Source organism: Lissotriton helveticus, chromosome 4_1, assembly GCF_964261635.1.
Source record: "Lissotriton helveticus chromosome 4_1, aLisHel1.1, whole genome shotgun sequence".
Lineage (NCBI taxonomy): Eukaryota > Metazoa > Chordata > Amphibia > Caudata > Salamandridae > Lissotriton > Lissotriton helveticus.
In genome coordinates, this window is record NC_136063.1 from 1,713,874,485 (window position 1) to 1,713,892,749 (window position 18,265).

Here is an 18,265-nt window from a genome sequence, read left to right on the forward strand (position 1 = left end):
CCAAAATTTAAAAACTCTTGCCAGTGGCACTTATTCACCTTTTCTCCGTTCTCGATTAGCGTCCTGTCCCAAGCATTGACCTGGGTGGCCTGGTGCAGAAAATGTTTCTCCTGGTCCTCCAGTTCCAAGCTCCACTTATTAATAAGACTTTCAAGCTGGGCATATGTCATCACAGGAGGAGTGCTAGATAACAAAGAAGTAACCTGTCACAATGCTAAAAGTACTAACATCAAGGCACAACTTTACAACCTCTTGGCGCTGATCAACTCTTTTATACCCAGCAAATGCATATACCACAAATTCATTTAAAAATTGTTAGCACAAAAATAAGTCACTTTAACACATACTTTAAAGATTTGTCGTTCTGGGATATACATGAAGCTTTGAAAAATAACCGACATGGTAATTATGTTTTCTTCCTGATTGTAATTAGTTAGGATCCGACATACCAGGTTGCAAACTAAAAGTAATATCAAACTATCTAACTGTGTCCAAAATAGGGTGACAATCCTGCCGTTTAATAGAGAAAGAAGTAGGTACTAGAGGACAATATGGCAAAACATTCTGAATTCTTTGTCAGGAACAGAAGCACAGATTATGCTTTCTCTTTCTATCTTACTTAACACACCCTAGCCAAGACAGTCATGTTCAGATAACAACCCACAATCCTTGTGGAAATGGTCTACAAAACATGCTACCAATGCCAGAAATCTAGAATTATCCACCCCAAAATGTCTAAAGCGTTCTCCATTTTGTTAATCAAAAATAGTGAAAAATAAGAATGGAAATCAGGAACTAGAAGGAAATAAATATGGACTTGTATCTCCCACAGCAAAATAACGTCCCCTCCCTCCTTCTATTCAATTCTTGACGACTCAATGTGGGTCCACAAAATTGTGTGCTTTTTAATCAGTGTCTGCAAATACTTTGAGTCCTTCAAATGAAAATGGCAGCACTCAATATTCAGCCAGGATGACGCCTGTCGGTCCCCAGTGGCAAAAAGCCTCAATTCACCTCCTGGTGCATGAAGGCATCTGCAACATGCAGCTTCATACCCCAGCTACGTGACTTTTCTCTCAGATTAACTATTTTAAGCTTAGTTGCTTTGTCATCACTAATCAGATCATTCAGCCTTTATGGAGTTGCCGGTCTGTGGTGGCGGACTGGATGAATAAGTACTCCCTAAAGTAAAACTCTGATATAAATTGGGTCCCGATTGTGGATGATAGCCCCTCCACCTTGTAAGTCAGTTGGGGATTCTAATCCTAGCACAGTCCAAAACTAAGGCTTCCTTTTTCAGCAAAGCTTGATTCTCTGCCCTCATATCAGGCCAGTCTCTTCAAATACTTTCTATTGTGTTAAAAAAATCAGTTTGTTCCTACAGATGTCATGTTCATAATGACACAGTCAGTTTAGTGTTGTCATGTGGCTGAGTTAGGCATGGTAGGAAATAGTACCATTTTACATGTACACAGTTCTTTCCTAAAGTTGCCTTCACTTTGCCACATCGACTTTTGACACACATGTGCATTTGTGACATTTGGGTTTGTTTCTTGGAAACACCCACCTTGCTAACACAGAGAACTTCATGAGAACACTATTCCATTGCCTTGGCATTGTGTGCAAGGCACTCACATGTGTTGTACAAATGTGTTTGTATTCCACAGATAGCTGTGTCGCCACATGGAGGTAATAAACAATGGCCAGCCTAATCACAATTTCGGCCCAAGGCAAGGATGCCTTTTTCTGTATAGAACCTTTTGTTTTTATGTATAATCAGAGGAGAGACTTCTGATGACTGCGAGGGGTCCCTACTGACTGACATCTCTGCGAGGGGTGTCCAGTTTGTGACCAAGATGGGGGTCCTAAACACTTACCAGGTAATGGGGTTAGATCATCCAGAAGGGTGTTTTTTGGCCGAACATACATTTACACCGTATACACTTAGGTTAGGGCTTGCAAAGCTTATGTCCATTGATCATTGCAGCACATATTTTCTATACAAATATCACTTTGCTTTATTAAATATTGAAAAAGTCCCTTGTGTATTCTTTGTATAGGTCTCTGAGTGAGAAAGAGTTTGAGTGGCTGAGCGAAAGGTTCTAGGTCGGTCACCACGGTTCCAGAGGGAACAGAGTTGTCTTTTTCAGTAGTGTCAAAACTGTTTGCTCCCCGTCTAGGATTAGGGGGGCTAATGGTGGCACTGTAAGTTAGCTGGTCCAATGGTAAACATACCCTGTGGGATGCATGACATCAGTCTGGCTCCATCTTAAGTTTATGACGTCCACGAACACACAGTTCCCACTGATTAGTGGAAACTACACAACTGTTTCCCATCTCAATTACTAGGACACTTTATATGCAAGGATTTATCTCTATCTAATAGATTACCTCAAACTGCTTCAGAACTCTGCTGTCAGACCACTACTTGGTCCGACATTGTGGGTTTCTATTTTTGAACATCTAACAAATCCTACACGTAGCTAAGTGGACTTCCTTTAAGAGGCTAAATAGAGTCTCCAACAGATAAGGCATAACCGAAAGTAAGTACCTAGTTCACCTTAGTGGTAGTATTTTGTGAACATGTGCACGCAAGCCCACGTTGCTGCCTGGAAGATGTCCTGGCAGATGTACAGGACCCGGACTCAGTGTACTAATGCAGTCTTGGCTCTGGAGGAATGAGCATGCAAGTCCTCAGGGGGGTGCTTCTTGGCCAATGCGTAGCAGATTTTAATGTAGAGCACTATCCATAGAGAGATGGTCCGCTTCTGCACGATCTTTCCCTTATTTGCTCAAAAATACCCCATGAAGAGTTGATAGTCCACTCAGAACTCTCTTGTGCGATCAAGGTAGAATGACCATGCTTTTTCTGGGTCGAGCCGGTGAAGTTGCTCCTCTTCCTTAGAGTGATATGGCAGAGCTTTAAAAGTAGGCAGAGTGATGGACTGGCCTACATGAAAGGGAGTGACAATTTCGGCAGAAAGGAAGCTCTATGCTGGGATGAGAAAGGCTGAAGATTACTGACCCTCCTGGCAAATGGTATTGCCACCAGGAAAGATGCGTTGATGGTAAGGAGCCTGAAAGGACACGTGTGCAAGAGCTCAAAGGGAGTGCTCATCAGGAACGTCAGGACAAGATTAAGATCCCACTGAGGCAACATATGTTGCAAACCTTTCAAGAACCTATGTACAATAGGGATTTGAAGGGGAATGGCTAGTCAGGCAGATATAGCAGAAACATAACTCTTTAAGGAGCCGAGAGCAGAGTCCAGCTGGGTAAGGGAAAGGATAATGAGAAGAACCTGAAAACTGAAAAAGGGAAGCAGAAAGGGGGGTCAACCTGTTCGTCTGTACACCATGCCACAAACGTGCCCCAACGGCGGGCATATACCGTCTTTGTGGAGGGACGCCTGGCTGCACGAATAACATTGTACATTTTGGGCTGAAGATCAAAAGTTGTCAACTGTCACTGCTCTATCTCCATGTAAGAAGGCAGAGCATTGACAGGTTTGGGTGGAGAGCCCTCCTCTGCTGCTATGACAGAAGACCCCCCCCCCCCTCCAAAGGGGCAGCTTGATCACTGCTCAGGACACCAGCTCGGGATACCAAACTCTCAAAGCCCAGTCCAGAGCCAAAAGGATGACTTGGGCCCGGTCGTTCCTGATCTTCTTGTCACTCCGAGCATAAGTGGTGTGTGCGGAAAGTCATACAGGAGGCCTTAGCTCCACTCAAGAAAAGAGAGAGAGAGAGAGATGGTTTGGGAACTCCAGCATGCAGAACTGCGGAGATTGCGTGTTCTTGCTGGTGATGAACATATCTAACCATGGCTCTCCTCACTGCTGAAAGAGACCTTGCATCACCTCCTGATGGAGATGCCATTCATGATCCGCTACAAAAGGGGGTGGTGATGGACGGAGCATCTGAACCAATCAAACACTCACACCCAGTCAACAGATCTGGGTTGAATCCATCACCGTTCTTTAGCCCACTCTGCCACCCCAGTTCAGACATGGCCATATGCAAATCAGTCTGACCCTGTGCCTCATGGGAACAGTCCAGCCCGATCTGCCAAGCCATGCCTTCCCTGGACCGGATTCAAGCTTCCTAGGACCAGTTTCTGGCATTACAGCCGGCTTCAGCCAGGCTTGCTTGAATCCAGTGGCAAAGTGAGCAAGGGACTCACGTCTGAGCATACCCTGCCAACTTATGGCGAATAAAGCGGTACAAAAGGGGGTGGTGATGGATCATGATCCGCTAGGCATTTTCAGCTGAGTTAGTCTGACTGGCATTCAGATAGCCCGCCAGGTGTTGAAACACCAGGGAAATGACTGAACGTTACAGCCATGTCCATTGAAGCAGGTACTCGACAAAGGGAGCCACGACTCCACCCCACCCGGTTTGTTGCAGTACCACATGGCAGTGGTGTTGTTCCTGAACACCTGCAGTAGTTTTCCCTTGATGGAGGCTAGAAAGGCTTTTAATGCCAGCCAGATTGCCCAAAGCTCCAGACAGCGGATGTGGAGTCTGGATTCCGCCACAGACCAGAGGGCTCTGATTTCCACCTCAATCAGATGGCCGCCCATCCCAGGAGTAACGCATCTGCTACCACTGTCAGATCTGATTGAGGAAGCGGAAGGGGTCTGCGATTCATTAACCACCACTCCAGATCTTTTGCAGTTTCCTCTGAGATCTGGACCATGTCAGAGAGATATCTCTGATACTGCGCCCACTGGAATGAATATGCTACTTACCAGTATGCATCTGTTCTTGGCATGTAGGGCTGCTAACATTCATATCTGATGCATAGATCGCCGCCTAGTGTTGGGTCCGGATGATTGCACATTGTTGTCCTGGAAGAGTCTTCGAAGTATCACGAGATAGGTGGCTCCTCCCCTGGACTACAGTGCGCATGGGCATCGGCTCCATCCCCAGATTGTTTTTAGCCATTGTGGCAGTGATGGAGTTAAATAGTGTAAATGATGTCCATGCTAATGATGAATGCAAGAGAGTGTCTGCAGCCGCTACGGGCACCGGGGAGGAGGGCGGGCGATATGAATGTTAGCAGCCCTACATGCCAAGAACAGATGCATACTGGTAAGTAGCATATTCAGTTCGAGGCATGTGGGCTGCTAAATTCATATCTGATGCATAGAATACATAGCAGTCCCTCCATTAACGGCGGTTGCCCCTGCCAGCTGCAGAAGCTTGAAAAAGTGTTTTGAGAACAGCCTGTCCTACAGCTGCTTGCTGTTTGGAATGCACATCCACACAGTAATGTTTGGTGAACGTGTGTGGTGTAGCCCAAGTGGCTGCTCTACAAATGTCTTCTAAGGGAATGTTCCCTAGGAACGCCATGGATGCCCCCAATTTGCGTGTGGAGTGCGCCTTTGGGGGTATTGATAAAGTGCGCTTAGCTTTTTGGTAACAGATTTGAATGCACTTAACTATCCATCTGGCAATCCCTCCTTTGGAGATGGGGTTGCCTTTGTGCTGTGGTGAGAAGGCAACAAAAAGTTGTGTTTTTCGAAAGTGTTGAGTCCTGTCAATGTAGTACATCAACGCCCTCCTAACGTCTAGTGTATGAAGCATTCTTTCCGCCACGGTTTGTGGGTTTTGAAAGAATGCAGGCAGGTCAATAGTTTGGTTGATATGAAACTGTGACACCACCTTGGGAAGGAATTTGGGGTTAGTGCGGAGCACTACCCTGTTAGAATGTATTTGGATGAAGGACTCTTGGATTGTGAGCGCTTGCAGCTCGCTAACACGTCTGAGCGACGTGATAGCAATGAGAAAAGCCACTTTCCACGTCAGAAATTGAATTTCGCAGGAGTGCAGTGGCACGAAAGGTGGGCCCATCAGCCTAGTGAGGACTACATTGAGGTTCCACACTGGAGCTGGTGGAGTTCTTGGAGGAATGACTCGCTTCAGTCCCTCCAGGAAGGCTTTAATGGCAGGCACCCTGAAAACAGAGAGGTGCTGCCTATTCTGGAGATAAGCCGCTATGGCGGATAGATGTATCCGAATGAAAGCGTACGCTAGATTGCATTTGTAAAGATGTAACAAATAGCAAATGATGTTAGGGATGGATGCATCTAGCGGGTTGATATTGTTGTTAGTACAGTAAATGACAAACCTCTTCCATTTTGCTGCATAGCAAGCTCTGGTTGTGGGCTTTCTTGCCTCACGGATAATGTCCATGCATTCCGGAGGCAGGTTGAGGTAGCCAAATTCTAAGACCTCAGGAGCCAGATCGCCAGATTGAGCTGTTGCGGATCTGGATGCTGAATGTCGCCATGGTTCTGCGTCAAGAGCCTGGGTGTGAGATGCAGCTTTTGATGCGGTACCACGGAAAGTTCTAGAAACGTGGTGTACCATGGTTGGCGTGCCCATGTTGGAGCAACCAGGATGAGAGTCATCGAGTGTTGCTTTAGCTTTCTTGCCACCAGCGGAATGAGAGGCGCTGGGGGAGAAGCGTACGCAAATTTGCCTGACCAGTTCATCCATTTCGCATTCCCTTGCGATTCTGGGTGAGGGAACCTGGCGGCAAAGCTTTGGCATTTTGCGTTTTCCCTTGTGGCAAACAGGTCTATCTCTGGATGACCCCACTGCTGGAAGTACGGTTGGAGTACTGATGGATGAATCTCCCACTCGTGCATTTGATGGCTGTATCTGCTGAGCAGATCCGCCATCTGATTGTCCTTGCCCGGGAGGTGTTCTGCCATGAGGAAGATGTTCCTCTGAATGGCCCACTTCCACATGCTCTGAGCCAGATGAGACAGCTGTGGTGAGTGAGTACCGCCCTGCTTTTGGATGTAGTACATGGCTGTCATGTTGTCCGTCCGGATCAACACGACCTTGTTGCACAAATGCACTTTGAAGGACTTGAGCGCCATGAAGATTGCAATCAATTCCAGGTAGTTGATGTGCAACCTTTGTTGATGGGTTGACCATAGTCCCTGCACTGTGTAGTGGAGCACATGCGCTCCCCACCCTTGGAGAGATGCGTCCGTTGTTAGGACAATCTGTGGCACCGGCTCCTGGAACGGTCGTCCCTTGCAAAGGTTGTGTGGATTCCACCAATGCAGAGAGTTGTATGCCCGACCGGTCACCAACACTAGGTCTGTCAGTTGTCCTTGAGCCTGTGTCCATTGATTTGCCAAGCATTCTTGGAGGGGAAGCATGTGCAACCTTGCGTGCGGGACTATGAAGATGCAGGAGGCCATCATGCCTATCAACTGCATGAACACTCTCGCTGGCAGGGAGAGTTGCGGTCTGAACCTCTGGATCAGCGACTGAATGTTGTTGATTCTGACTGTGTTTGGTTGAGCTATAGCAGTCAGGGTGTTTATGGTCGCGCCCAGGTACTGCTGCACATGGGCTGGCTGAAGGTGCGACTTTGGGTAGTTTAGCGAGAACCCCAGGCTGTGAAGGAGGTGAATAGTGTGGGACATGTGTGAGGCGCACTGTCTTTCCGACTTTGCCTGAACGAGCCAGTCGTCGAGGTACGGATAGACATGTATGTTTTGTCTCCTGAGGTGCGCCGCCACTGTCGCTAGACACTTCGTAAACACTCTGGGGGCAGTAGTCACCCCGAAGGGTAGGACTTTGAACTGATAGTGCTTGTTGAGAATGGTGAACCTGAGGTATTTTCTGTGGGATGGGTGGAGTGGGATGTGGAAGTAAGCATCCTTGAGGTCCAAGGTTGCCAGGAAATCCCCTTGGTTTAGAAGGGGAAGGATTTGTTGCAGTGTCAGCATGTGAAAATGTTCTGACAGTATGTACATGTTGAGGGGGCACAGATCTAGAATGGGTCTGAGCGATCCGTCCTTCTTTGGGATGAGGAAGTACAGGGAGTAGACCCCTGTTTCTTCCTCCTCCACTGGCACGAGTTCGATTGCTCCTTTTTGCAGCATTACTAGCACTTCCTGCTGCAATAAGTGCAAGTGCTCTGCCGACATAGGACGTTGTCTTGGGAGGAGTGGATGTTAACTCCAAGCAATAACCGTACTGGATTAGTTTTCTCACCCACCTGTCTGTGGTGATGGACGACCAGACTGGCAGGAACTGCTGTAGTCTTCCCCCGACAGGTGTTGGATGGTCGGGGGGCAGCGACAGGGAGTCACTGTTTGGTGGTGGCAGAGGAACGTGAGTTGTTGTTTCCTCTGCCTCTGCCCTTGGCATTGTTACCTCGGTAACCCCCTCTACCTTGCTTGGGGTACGAGGATTGCGCACCACCTTTTGCGAATTGTGTTTGTTGTCCCAAGTGTCCTCTGGTACCACTACGCGCACCTGAGCGACGAAAAGTGTTGCCTCTGAACTGTTGTGATTGGAGAGCCCCCATGGACTTAGCAGTCTCGTTGTCTTTCTTAATCTTTTCAAGTGTGGTGTCTACATCAGGGCCAAACAGTCTGTCGGGATTGACTGGCTGGTTGAGGATTGTAGTCTGGATGTCCTGCTTAAACCCAGATATACGAAGCCAGGCTTGGCGCCTTAGCATGACTCTAGTGTTAATACCCCTAGCCGCTGTGTCCGCGACATCAAGTGCACACTTAATGGCAGCATTTGATATAAGCTTCCCCTCCTGAATGAGCATTTCGCCTGCTTCTTTATACTCATCAGGTAGATGTTGAAGGAGCTGTTCTAGGGTGTCGTAATGCGCCCTATCGTAACGCGCCAGTAGTGCTTGTGTATTTGCTATACGCCATACATTGGCAGCCTGCGCAGCCACCCGCTTGCCAGAAGCCTCAAGCACTTTCGACTCTTTGTCTGGGGGAGGAGCTTCACCCGTTGTTTGGGAGTTGGCCCGTTTGCGGGCGTTCGCGACCACCAATGAGTCCAAAGGCAACTGTCCCCGAATATAAGCAGGGTCTCCAGGGGCTGGCCTGTATTTTTTCTCAATACGTGGGTTTACCACTCTTGCTCTTGTTGGTTCTTTAAAGATCTCTGGTGCATGTTTAAGGACACCTTTCAGCATGGGGAGTGTTTTGACTGTTCTTTCGGAGACAGAGAAAGTGTCAAATAGGAAATCTTCCTCCACCGGGTCAGAGTGCATGTCCACATTATGAGTTGCAGCTGCCCGTTCTATTAAAGCAGTGAATGCTGCTGAGTCCTCAGTAGGTGATGTACGTGTTCCAAAAACCTGAGGGTCATGTACTACTTGATGGCTGTCCTGGTCCCCAGCGTCATCATATGGGTCCTGGTGTACATCAGGGTCAGTGTCAGTAGGGAAATTATATTGGTCATCCTGTTCTTCATCCTCACCCCCTGAGTGGTGGGGGGAAGGTGTTGGACTCCTCCTTGGTGGAGGCTGAAGAGGTTCAGCAAGTGGAGGTATGTCCAGTGCTTGTTTTTTCTTTTTCAGGGGAATAACAAATGCTTCTAAAGGTTGGGAAGTGATCTTTCTTTTATAAAGTGTCAATTTCCCTGTGTTGGCATCGATGTAATGCTCTAAATCGTCCCCTGACGCCTTTGGCCGCTGCAAATTGGGACTGGGCGTCGAATATTCCGACGCGTCGGTGTTCTTCGACACCGTCTTGGCCACAAACGCTTTGGGCGCCACCTTTGGTGGCAGGACGTAGAGAAGCTTGGAGGACGACTTCGCTGGTATGTTCACCGGTGTCGGATCCGATGATGCGGTAGACGTTGACGTCTGTGCCTTCTCCCGAATCCTCTTGAGGGAGTCGGTGACCTGTTTTGTAAAAGAAGCCGAGGGTTTGGTAACCGATGCTTCATGTCTGTCTGCCTCGGAGGACTTCGGCGTAGCAGAAGTGGCCACCGATGATTCTTGGCCTCCCACGGGACGCTGCTTTGCGGTCGGTGTAGGCGCCGACGCCGACGCCGACGCCGGGGATGCCGACCCGGCATCCTTGTGCTGATGAGTAGCGGCTCCGGTCATCGGAGCTTGGGCCTTAGGCGCCGAGGCGGGATGGACGACCTTCTTTGAGGACTTGTCCTTAGCCACCGTTTGTGGCGCCGATGTGTCGACAGTCTTCTTGGACTTCGTGTGGCTCGAAGCTGACGGAGTTGAAGACGGAGTCGGCTTTGCTGGCTTGGACGGGACGTCGGCCATTTTAGATGTTGTGGAAGCCGTAAGTTTCGGTTTCGCTTTTGCTGAGTCGGCGGCCATTTCCGGAGCCGTGGAGACCGAAGGTTTCGGTTTCGTTTTCGGCGCGATGTCGGCCATTTTAGGCGCCGTCGACAGCAATAGTTGCGGTTACGGTTTCGATACGCGCAACGGTGGCTCCTCCGGTGTATCCGTAGCCGGGCCCGAAGGCGGGGCTGGGGATATCGGTGCAGGGTCGAGGGTAAGGCCGAGTGGCGATCCAGTGACCGGAGCCTGAGTCGAGTAACTTTCGGGGCATAGCTCGTCCTCTGAGCTATCTTCCGCGGCCCCATAGACTTCTTCGTCGTCCCCTACCTCCTCGACGTATTCAAGGTCTTGGCTCTGTCCTTCGATGTATTCCTCTGGATCCGCCTCGACCTCCGTCGATGGTGGTGAGATCTGAAGTTGATGGCCGTGGCCTTCTTCTGCGGGGTCGTCGAATATGTCGTCGGGTGCCGGGGCTGCGTGGAAGGCCTCAAGTCGCGCCGCGCGCCGATGCTTGAGCGTCTTCTTTGACCTGAATTTGGAGCAGGCCATGCAGTTGTCTTCGTCGTGGTCCGGCGAAAGACATCTATTACAAACTGGATGCACGTCGATGTGTGGGTATTTGGACCCACACACGGGGCAGCGCTTGAACGGGCTCCGTTCCATGATGAAGCCGTCGGGGTCTTGCTGCGAGTACAGGGCCTCGATGCGCGAAGGGTAAACCACTCCGCTGAAATCTGACTGGAAGAGTCAGACGATGCTCGGGACCGTTCGCATACAATACCGATGCGAATACCGAAGGCCTTTTGGCCTTGAGAAGGAAGGTTTTTCGATTCCGACAGGGAGCCGTCGAAATCACATCCGAACCCAATGGCGGAAAAAAACAATCTGGGGATGGAGCCGATGCCCATGCGCACTGTAGTCCAGGGGAGGAGCCACCTATCTCGTGATACTTCGAAGACTCTTCCAGGACAACAATGTGCAATCATCCGGACCCAACACTAGGCGGCGATCTATGCATCAGATATGAATTTAGCAGCCCACATGCCTCGAACCTTCAGACCCCACTGCAGAGCCCGCAAATGCCAGCAGGCATGTGTCACAAGCAGGATGCAGGAGACCATGAGGCCGAGCATCCTCAGAGTCAGTCTCCCAGAAATCCAGGATACCTTGAATATCCTGGACTCGCCATTCGGGAGAACAGGCCCGAAACTGCCCCGTGTCCAGAACAGCTCTGAAGAAAGTGAGCATTTGAGAGGGAGTAAGGTATGATTTTGGCATGTTGATAGTGAACCTAAGCAAATGCAGAAGGTCGAAGTCTGTAGGTGGGAGAGCACAGCCTGGGGCTAGTCAGCCTTCAACAATAATCATCGAGCTAAGGGAAGATGTCCATAGATGAGCTGCAACCGCTGCCATTCCCTTAGTGAGCACCCGAGGGGAGCTGGTGAGATCAAAAGGAAGCACAGGGAACGGAAAGTGCTTGTGGCCCACCATTAAACACAGGTAATGCCTGTGGGCTCGCAGTATGGGATTGTGGAAGTATGTCTACTGCAAGTTCAATGCCACCCTCCAGTCTCTCGGCTCCATGGCAGACAGGAGTTGAGTGAGTGTGAACACTTTGAACTTCTCCTTCTTTAAGAAGAACTTGAGAGTGTGCAGCTCGAGGAGATGACCAAGGCTTACGTCCTTCTTGGGCCCCAAAAAGTAGAGGGAATAGCAACCATGACCTACTTCTGGCATTGGCGCTCTCTATATGGCTCCCTTAGTCAAGAGAGCGTCACTTTCTGAAGGACCAAAGAAAGTGGTCCTACGCCAGCCTGTCACAAGCAGGTGGCTGGGTGAGGGGTCGTCTCAAAGAGGAGGGAGTAGCCCCTCCGGACAATCTGCATAACCCATTAGTCAAATGTTATAGACCGCTTGTTGGATGGGTGATGGCGGATCCCGTTGGATGCCCACGATGGTAAGGGGGAGACTATAGGGGTTTGGGGGCTGTGGCTGCCAGGTGGGGGTGGTTAACTGACCCTATCTCCAGCTGCCTGACCCACAGGGTCTGTGGATACCACGTCCTTGGCCACAAAGAGGCTGTGAAGCTTGCATACCGCAGCGGCTGGTTGGGTAGAGACGGAAGCGAAAGACAGATTGGGGATGACAAGGGGCCATAGAAAGGCCAAAGGACCTGGCCATAGCCCTGCTTTCCTTAAAGCGCTCAAGTGCTGAATTCACCTTGTCAGAAGAAACAGGATCCATCAAAGGGCATGTCCATAAGTGATGCTTAGATATCCCCAGAAAAGCCAGTTGTCCTCAGCCAGGCGTGGAGCCCTGAGGCCACAGATGAAACTGCTCTTCCCAGCTTGTCGGTGGTATCCAGTCCACATCGGATGACAAACTGTGCTACATCCCTTCTGTCAGCCACAGCCTGGAATAGGATTGCCCAGGCCTCCTCTGGGACCGTCAGCTGTGCAAACAGAGTGTGGGAGTAGTGCCCCAAAAGACACGCAGTGCCAGACGATGAAAGAAAATATGTTCTCACTCAATATGTCCAGCCTTTTGGATACTCTATCCGTGGGTGCGGTAGTGAATATGCCATGGGAGGTAGAAGCTTGTACTACCAAGCTCTCTGGGGTAGGGTGTTGTGTCAGGAAGTTGGGGTCCCTGGAGAGGGACAGTGGGCAAATCGTCCTGTTCACAGGAGCCCCATGTGCTTGGCTTGGACCAAGTCCCATACAGGATGTCTGTGAGGGCTTCATTAAACGGGAGAAGCAGCTGGGAAGTGGACACTCCCAGCTGAAGCACCGCCGTCAAGACGTTCGTCTTGACTGCCACTGAGGGCAGGCTAAGGTCCAGCCCCTCAGCCGATCACCTCCCCACCACCACTGCAAATCACGCTCCCTCCTCCGTAGCAATGATAGAGGGAGAAAACAAGCCAGTATCTGGAGAAGTGTCAGGCACACTGGCCTCTGCCAAGCCGTCACACCAGTCTATCTGGGGATCTAAGGCTGGTATTTCTGAGAGTCCAGCGACCCCTCCCAATCCTCCCAGAGTCCTAGCCCATAAAAAATAGATCTTAGGATCCGGCCAGGAAGGCATGGCTCCAGTCAGTGTTTCGTACGACACCCCTTCTGCTCCGTGCCAGGGAACAGAATGGGGACTGTGCTGGGAGCGTCAATATCGGGACTGGCGCCAGGGAAGGTCTAGGTGGTGCAAGCAGTGCCGGCCTGGATCCATCTGTGGACCCACGGGGCACGACTGGTGCCAGGGATGGAGCCCCAGGCATGAAACCCCTAGAGGCCCCTCCGAAACCCGCGGGGCCCAAAGGCAGGCCAGTGGGTGTGGGCCACTCAAATATGAGGCACATGGCCTCATAAAATTTGTGGAGTTGAGCAGGGGTCGCTCCGGCTCCCAGAAACTCAGGAAAGCGCTGAGCCGACCCAGGCGCTGGCTTAAACCCGGAGCCAGGGTTGAATGTTGATGCTCCCTCATCTCGTTGGCTGAAGGACAAGGTGAAGTTAAAGATCTCTTCAACTTCTTGCTTTTTTCCTTTTGTGGGATTTACCAGAGTGGCCCAACGTCTTGGAGTGTGACGAGGATGGTGGACTTCGTAACCAATCTCAAGAACTCTCAAGTGAGCTAGAAAGTGTTGCTGCATTGCTCATCAGGGGGCAAAGAGCTTGAGGGATCGCATACTCAAGACTTTGGGGTACATGGCGCGGCAATCAGCACTGGTCTTTGTCGTGTTCCAAGCATCAGAGGCATACAAGATGTGGGTCCGTTGCCAACATCTGTCGGTGACCGGTGCCACAAGACAGTCTTCCTAGTGGACATACCTGCCAAACCAGGAGAAGATACTCTCAAGCAAGCATTGGCAAAGCCAATAGGTTTCGCCTCAGAGTGATATTAGTTTTGTAAACAAAACTATTTTTAGACATGTTGAATAGCGGCGCGGACTGCCGAACAACACGGCTGAAAGTAACTAAAGTAATAGCGCTATTAGATGGTCATCGTTGGAAACAGGAATAGATAAGCGATGTGTTGGCAAAAACACACAAGAAAATGGTTTATGTGAGATTGGTTCAGATTACAAAACTGCTAATGCAAAAAAGTAGGTTGCAGAACTTCAATAGGGTGCTGATTCACAGTGGTGACAGATATACCAGGAGTACCTCTGCATGTGTACAAAATTAGCTGAAATCAATTCACCTGTCAAGAGCTTTAGATTGTTTTCTACCTCCTGCGCTATTTGTTGAAGAACATCATACTCTAGTAGTGATGCAGTTTTGAAAATGCTTTTAAGTCGGCGATATTGGAATAGAAACTACAAGTCCTTCTGCAATTTCAACATAAAAAAGCCCTCTGTGGAGCATGACAAAGTGATTGATTCACAACTGATTTGCGCGCCAGTCATTTTATTACAGGACTAGCTTACCCGTTGCGCGTTGCTGCGATCTCAGAAGAAAGGAAATTTAAGGAAACTTGTTATGATAACATTCAATTTACAATGTGTCCTTTTTATTGAAACTTATTCATTTTAATATGGAAAACATTTCAAAGTGTTGTTTTAATTCTGTTTTTTTATTCGAGTGCTTGTGGATACACAATATTTTTTGTTTTTCCGTCTGGTGCGTAGATGAATAAATCAGAAGGTTTTCCGACGCGTGAGCTGGCCACATACAGTTGTCCATGTGAGAAGCACGGATTCTCCAAATCTAGTCCACACACTTGCAGCGATTGTCCTTCTGCTTTGTTAATGGTCATTGCAAAAGCGAGTCGCACCGGAAAGTGTAAACGTTCAGTATTGGAAAGATTATGAGGGCCCTGGGTGGCCGCGGGGGCCGATATTTAACAATTTTTATTTTTTTTGACAGAAACCTTCGCGGGAGTGTACTCAAAAACTTCCCAAAGTTTCATGCCGATCGGATGAATGGTGTAGTAATGCATAAAGGACAAACGGACATACTTTGGTTTTTATATATATATATAGAATAAAATATGCACTTGGTTACAACGAACACCAAAATTCAGGAACGGATCCTTAGAAAATCACAAGCATTTATCAGACAAAAGCAAATCATGGGAAAAAATAAAATGCACTTCTTGTTGAACACAACCCCAACGGCCAACGGACAATTGAACTTTCCCTGAGTGGATGATTTTCAGAGTAAGCAACTACACAGAAGCGGTCCCTTGGGGAACTAGGTGCAGAGACAACTGAGACAAAAGGGAGATAAGCAGACAAGAGGTAGCAGCATATACAAGGTTTACAAAGGAGCTAATGCAGAACTGACAAATGAGAGTATGAATAGATAAGAATTAGTTGCAGGAAGTGACTATCGGAAACAGTAATTCCTCTTCAGAATTTTACACTACAGGAATGAAAGAATCCAAAAACGTTTCCATCCCTTTTAACCCTTTCCTTAGTACTCTAACCAGCATAAAATCAGCATCAGCCAAACATTACTGCAGAAAGCCTATCAAAATACATGTTCCCCTTTATGAGGAAAACTCAAAACACCAGAGAGGCACTGGACTCGAGCAAATGTCTTCATTCAGTCTTCTTTCTCCCACGTTTAATCACAGTTCAGGGGAGGAGGGCAAGAGGGTGAAGGAGCAGCAACAACAAGCTGAAAGGAGAGAAGATGGCCTGCTGATGCACTCGCATAGGGTGTTTGATAGAAAATGTAAAACAAGCATTGGAAATACAATAGGTCTCGTATTTGCTTGAGTTAGAGCTATTGGCTTGTAAATGGCAATGTCTTTTACCCATGTGTTATGAAGTGTATGTATGTGGTGTGCAGTGGAACTATATGGGTTGGATTGGAATTGTTGGTTGTATAATTGTGTGGTATGGAGTGGATTTGTGTAGTGGAATTATTTAGCATGGTATGCAGTGGAAATATGTGATAGAAATGATGTGGTGTACTGGCATTATGTGAAGTGGCAGGGGCATCCTTAGGCATGTGCAAGCTGTGCACCTGCACAGGGCCGCCAATCCCCAGGGGCCACCACGCCAATATATATCCATACTAATATTATAAAGAGAGAATCCAAACCTTTGAGGCGGGTAATCTCAGTAACCACAGCACCAATCTCAACACCCAATACAGCGTTAGAAAGGGCAGTTGCAGCAGAAGGACATAGGCTATGCAGACGGCCACCTTATACATTTTTTTTATTGTTTTATTAAATTTTCAAGAAACAGTGGTGTTCATCACAATCATACAGTGCAAGACATACAATTGTGGCGTAGGACACCATATACATTTAAAAGGTAAAAGAACCGTGCCAGCAAAGTAGTCCCTTGTGGTTGTGTCTGCGTTGTGCTGTGGGCGTGGGCTGGGGGCGTGACTAACGCTGGGGGCGTGTGGTACGGCCATCACATCGTGGGCTGTGGGCGAGTGCTGGGGGCGTGACAAACGTTGGGGGCTTGACAAACGTTGGGGGCGTGTGTCCGCCCTTCATGCCATGTGAGTCGTACATACAAGCGCCAATTCAGTTGCTGCACAGCATCAAGGGGCACGCTGGGGGCATGAGAAACGCTGGGGGCGTGTGTCCGGCCTTCATGCCATGTGAACGCAATTGCGCCGCATCAAGGGGCACGCTGGGGGCGTGTGCTACGTTCCGCCCTTCATGCCATGTGGGTCGTACATTAATCAGAAGATCGTCTGCTGTGGCCGTGTGCTGGGGGCGTGACAAACGCGTTCACCTGGAGGCCTGGTAAGTAACGTTACTGCAGCCTCTCCTGCACGCTGTTACTGAACTCTCTCATTCAACAAAATTACACGCGCCTGCTACCATCAACCGGGGCTCTAGCCTGGCTCAGGCGGCGGATCAGTACACTAATTACACGCGCCTGATAACATCAACCAGGGCTGCAGCTGGGCCTCAAGCGGGGGAACACGCGCCTGCTAACATCAAACAGGCCTGCACCTGGGCCTCAAGCGGGGAACACGCAAATGAGCGTGTCTGCGGGGACAATTGCTGCAGCCTCTCCTACTCGCTGTTACTGAACTCTCTCATTAAACGGATTTACACGCGGCTGATAACTCTCTCATTCAACGACATTGCTCGCACCTGCTAACATCAACCAGGGCTGTAGCCGGGCTCAGGCGGCGAATCACTACACCAATTACACGCGCCTGCTAACATCAACCAGGGCTGCAGCTGGCCCTTCTCCGTCCCTATTCTAATGAAACAAAGAATGTTGTCTACCGCGAGATTTTAAAATAAATTGCCCATGCCAAATACACACATTACACACATTCCATTTCATACCCGGACAACGTCGGGACGGGCTGCTAGTGTTTTATATAGCGCAAACTTGACCCGAACTGAATCAGGTATCAGAGCGCTTTACATAGCACCAGTTACGTTACATGAGGACACACATTCATTTTTGTTAGGCACGTGGAGATTAAGTGATTTTCCCAGAATCACAGGATGTTTGGCGTCGTTACCAAGACTCGAACCCAGATCCCCAGGTCGAGCGCCTTAGCCTTTAGGCCAACTCCTCTATACATTTAAAAGATAAAAGAACCGTGCCAGCAAAGTAGTCCCTTATGGGCATGTCTGCGCTGTGCTGGGGGTGTGACTAACGCTGGGGCGTGTGGTACGATCATCCCATCGTGGGCTGTGGGCGTGTGCTGGGGGCGTGACAAACGCTGGGGGCGTGTGTCCGCCCTTCATGCCATGTGAGTCGTACATACAAGCGCCAATTACGTTGCTGCGCAGCATCAAGGGGCACGCTGGGGGCGTGACATGCTGGGGGCATGAGAAACGCTGGGGGTGTGTGTCCGGCCTTCATGCCATGTGAACGCTATTGCGCCGCATCAAGGGGCACGCTGGGGGCGTGAGAAACGCTGGGGGCGTGTGCTACATTCCGCCCTTCATGCCATGTGGGTCGTACATTAACCAGAAGATCGTCTGCTGTGGCCGTGTGCTGGGGGCGTGACAAACGCGTTCACCTGGAGGCCTGGTAAGTAACGTTACTGCAGCCTCTCCTGCACGCTGTTACTGAACTCTCTCATTCAACGAAATTACACGCGCCTGCTACCATCAACCAGGGCTCTAGCCGGGCTCAGGCGGCGGATCAGTACACTAATTACACACGCCTGATAACATCAACCAGGGCTGCAGCTGGGCCTCAAGCGGGGGAACACGCGCCTGCTAACATCAAACAGGCCTG

General features: G+C 49.4%; 1 protein-coding gene across 2 annotated transcripts in view; it reads right to left on the bottom strand.

Annotated features, from left to right (window-relative positions):
• Positions 1-18,265, bottom strand: part of LOC144829333 (nuclear pore glycoprotein p62-like) — a 277,355-nt gene that overhangs the window by 101,418 nt on the left and 157,672 nt on the right. For both annotated transcript variants that reach the window (XM_078688386.1, XM_078688385.1), the window contains exon 8: positions 39-183. In XM_078688386.1, coding sequence (XP_078544512.1) covers positions 39-183 — 145 coding nt within the window. The remainder of the gene's footprint in view (positions 1-38; positions 184-18,265) is intronic.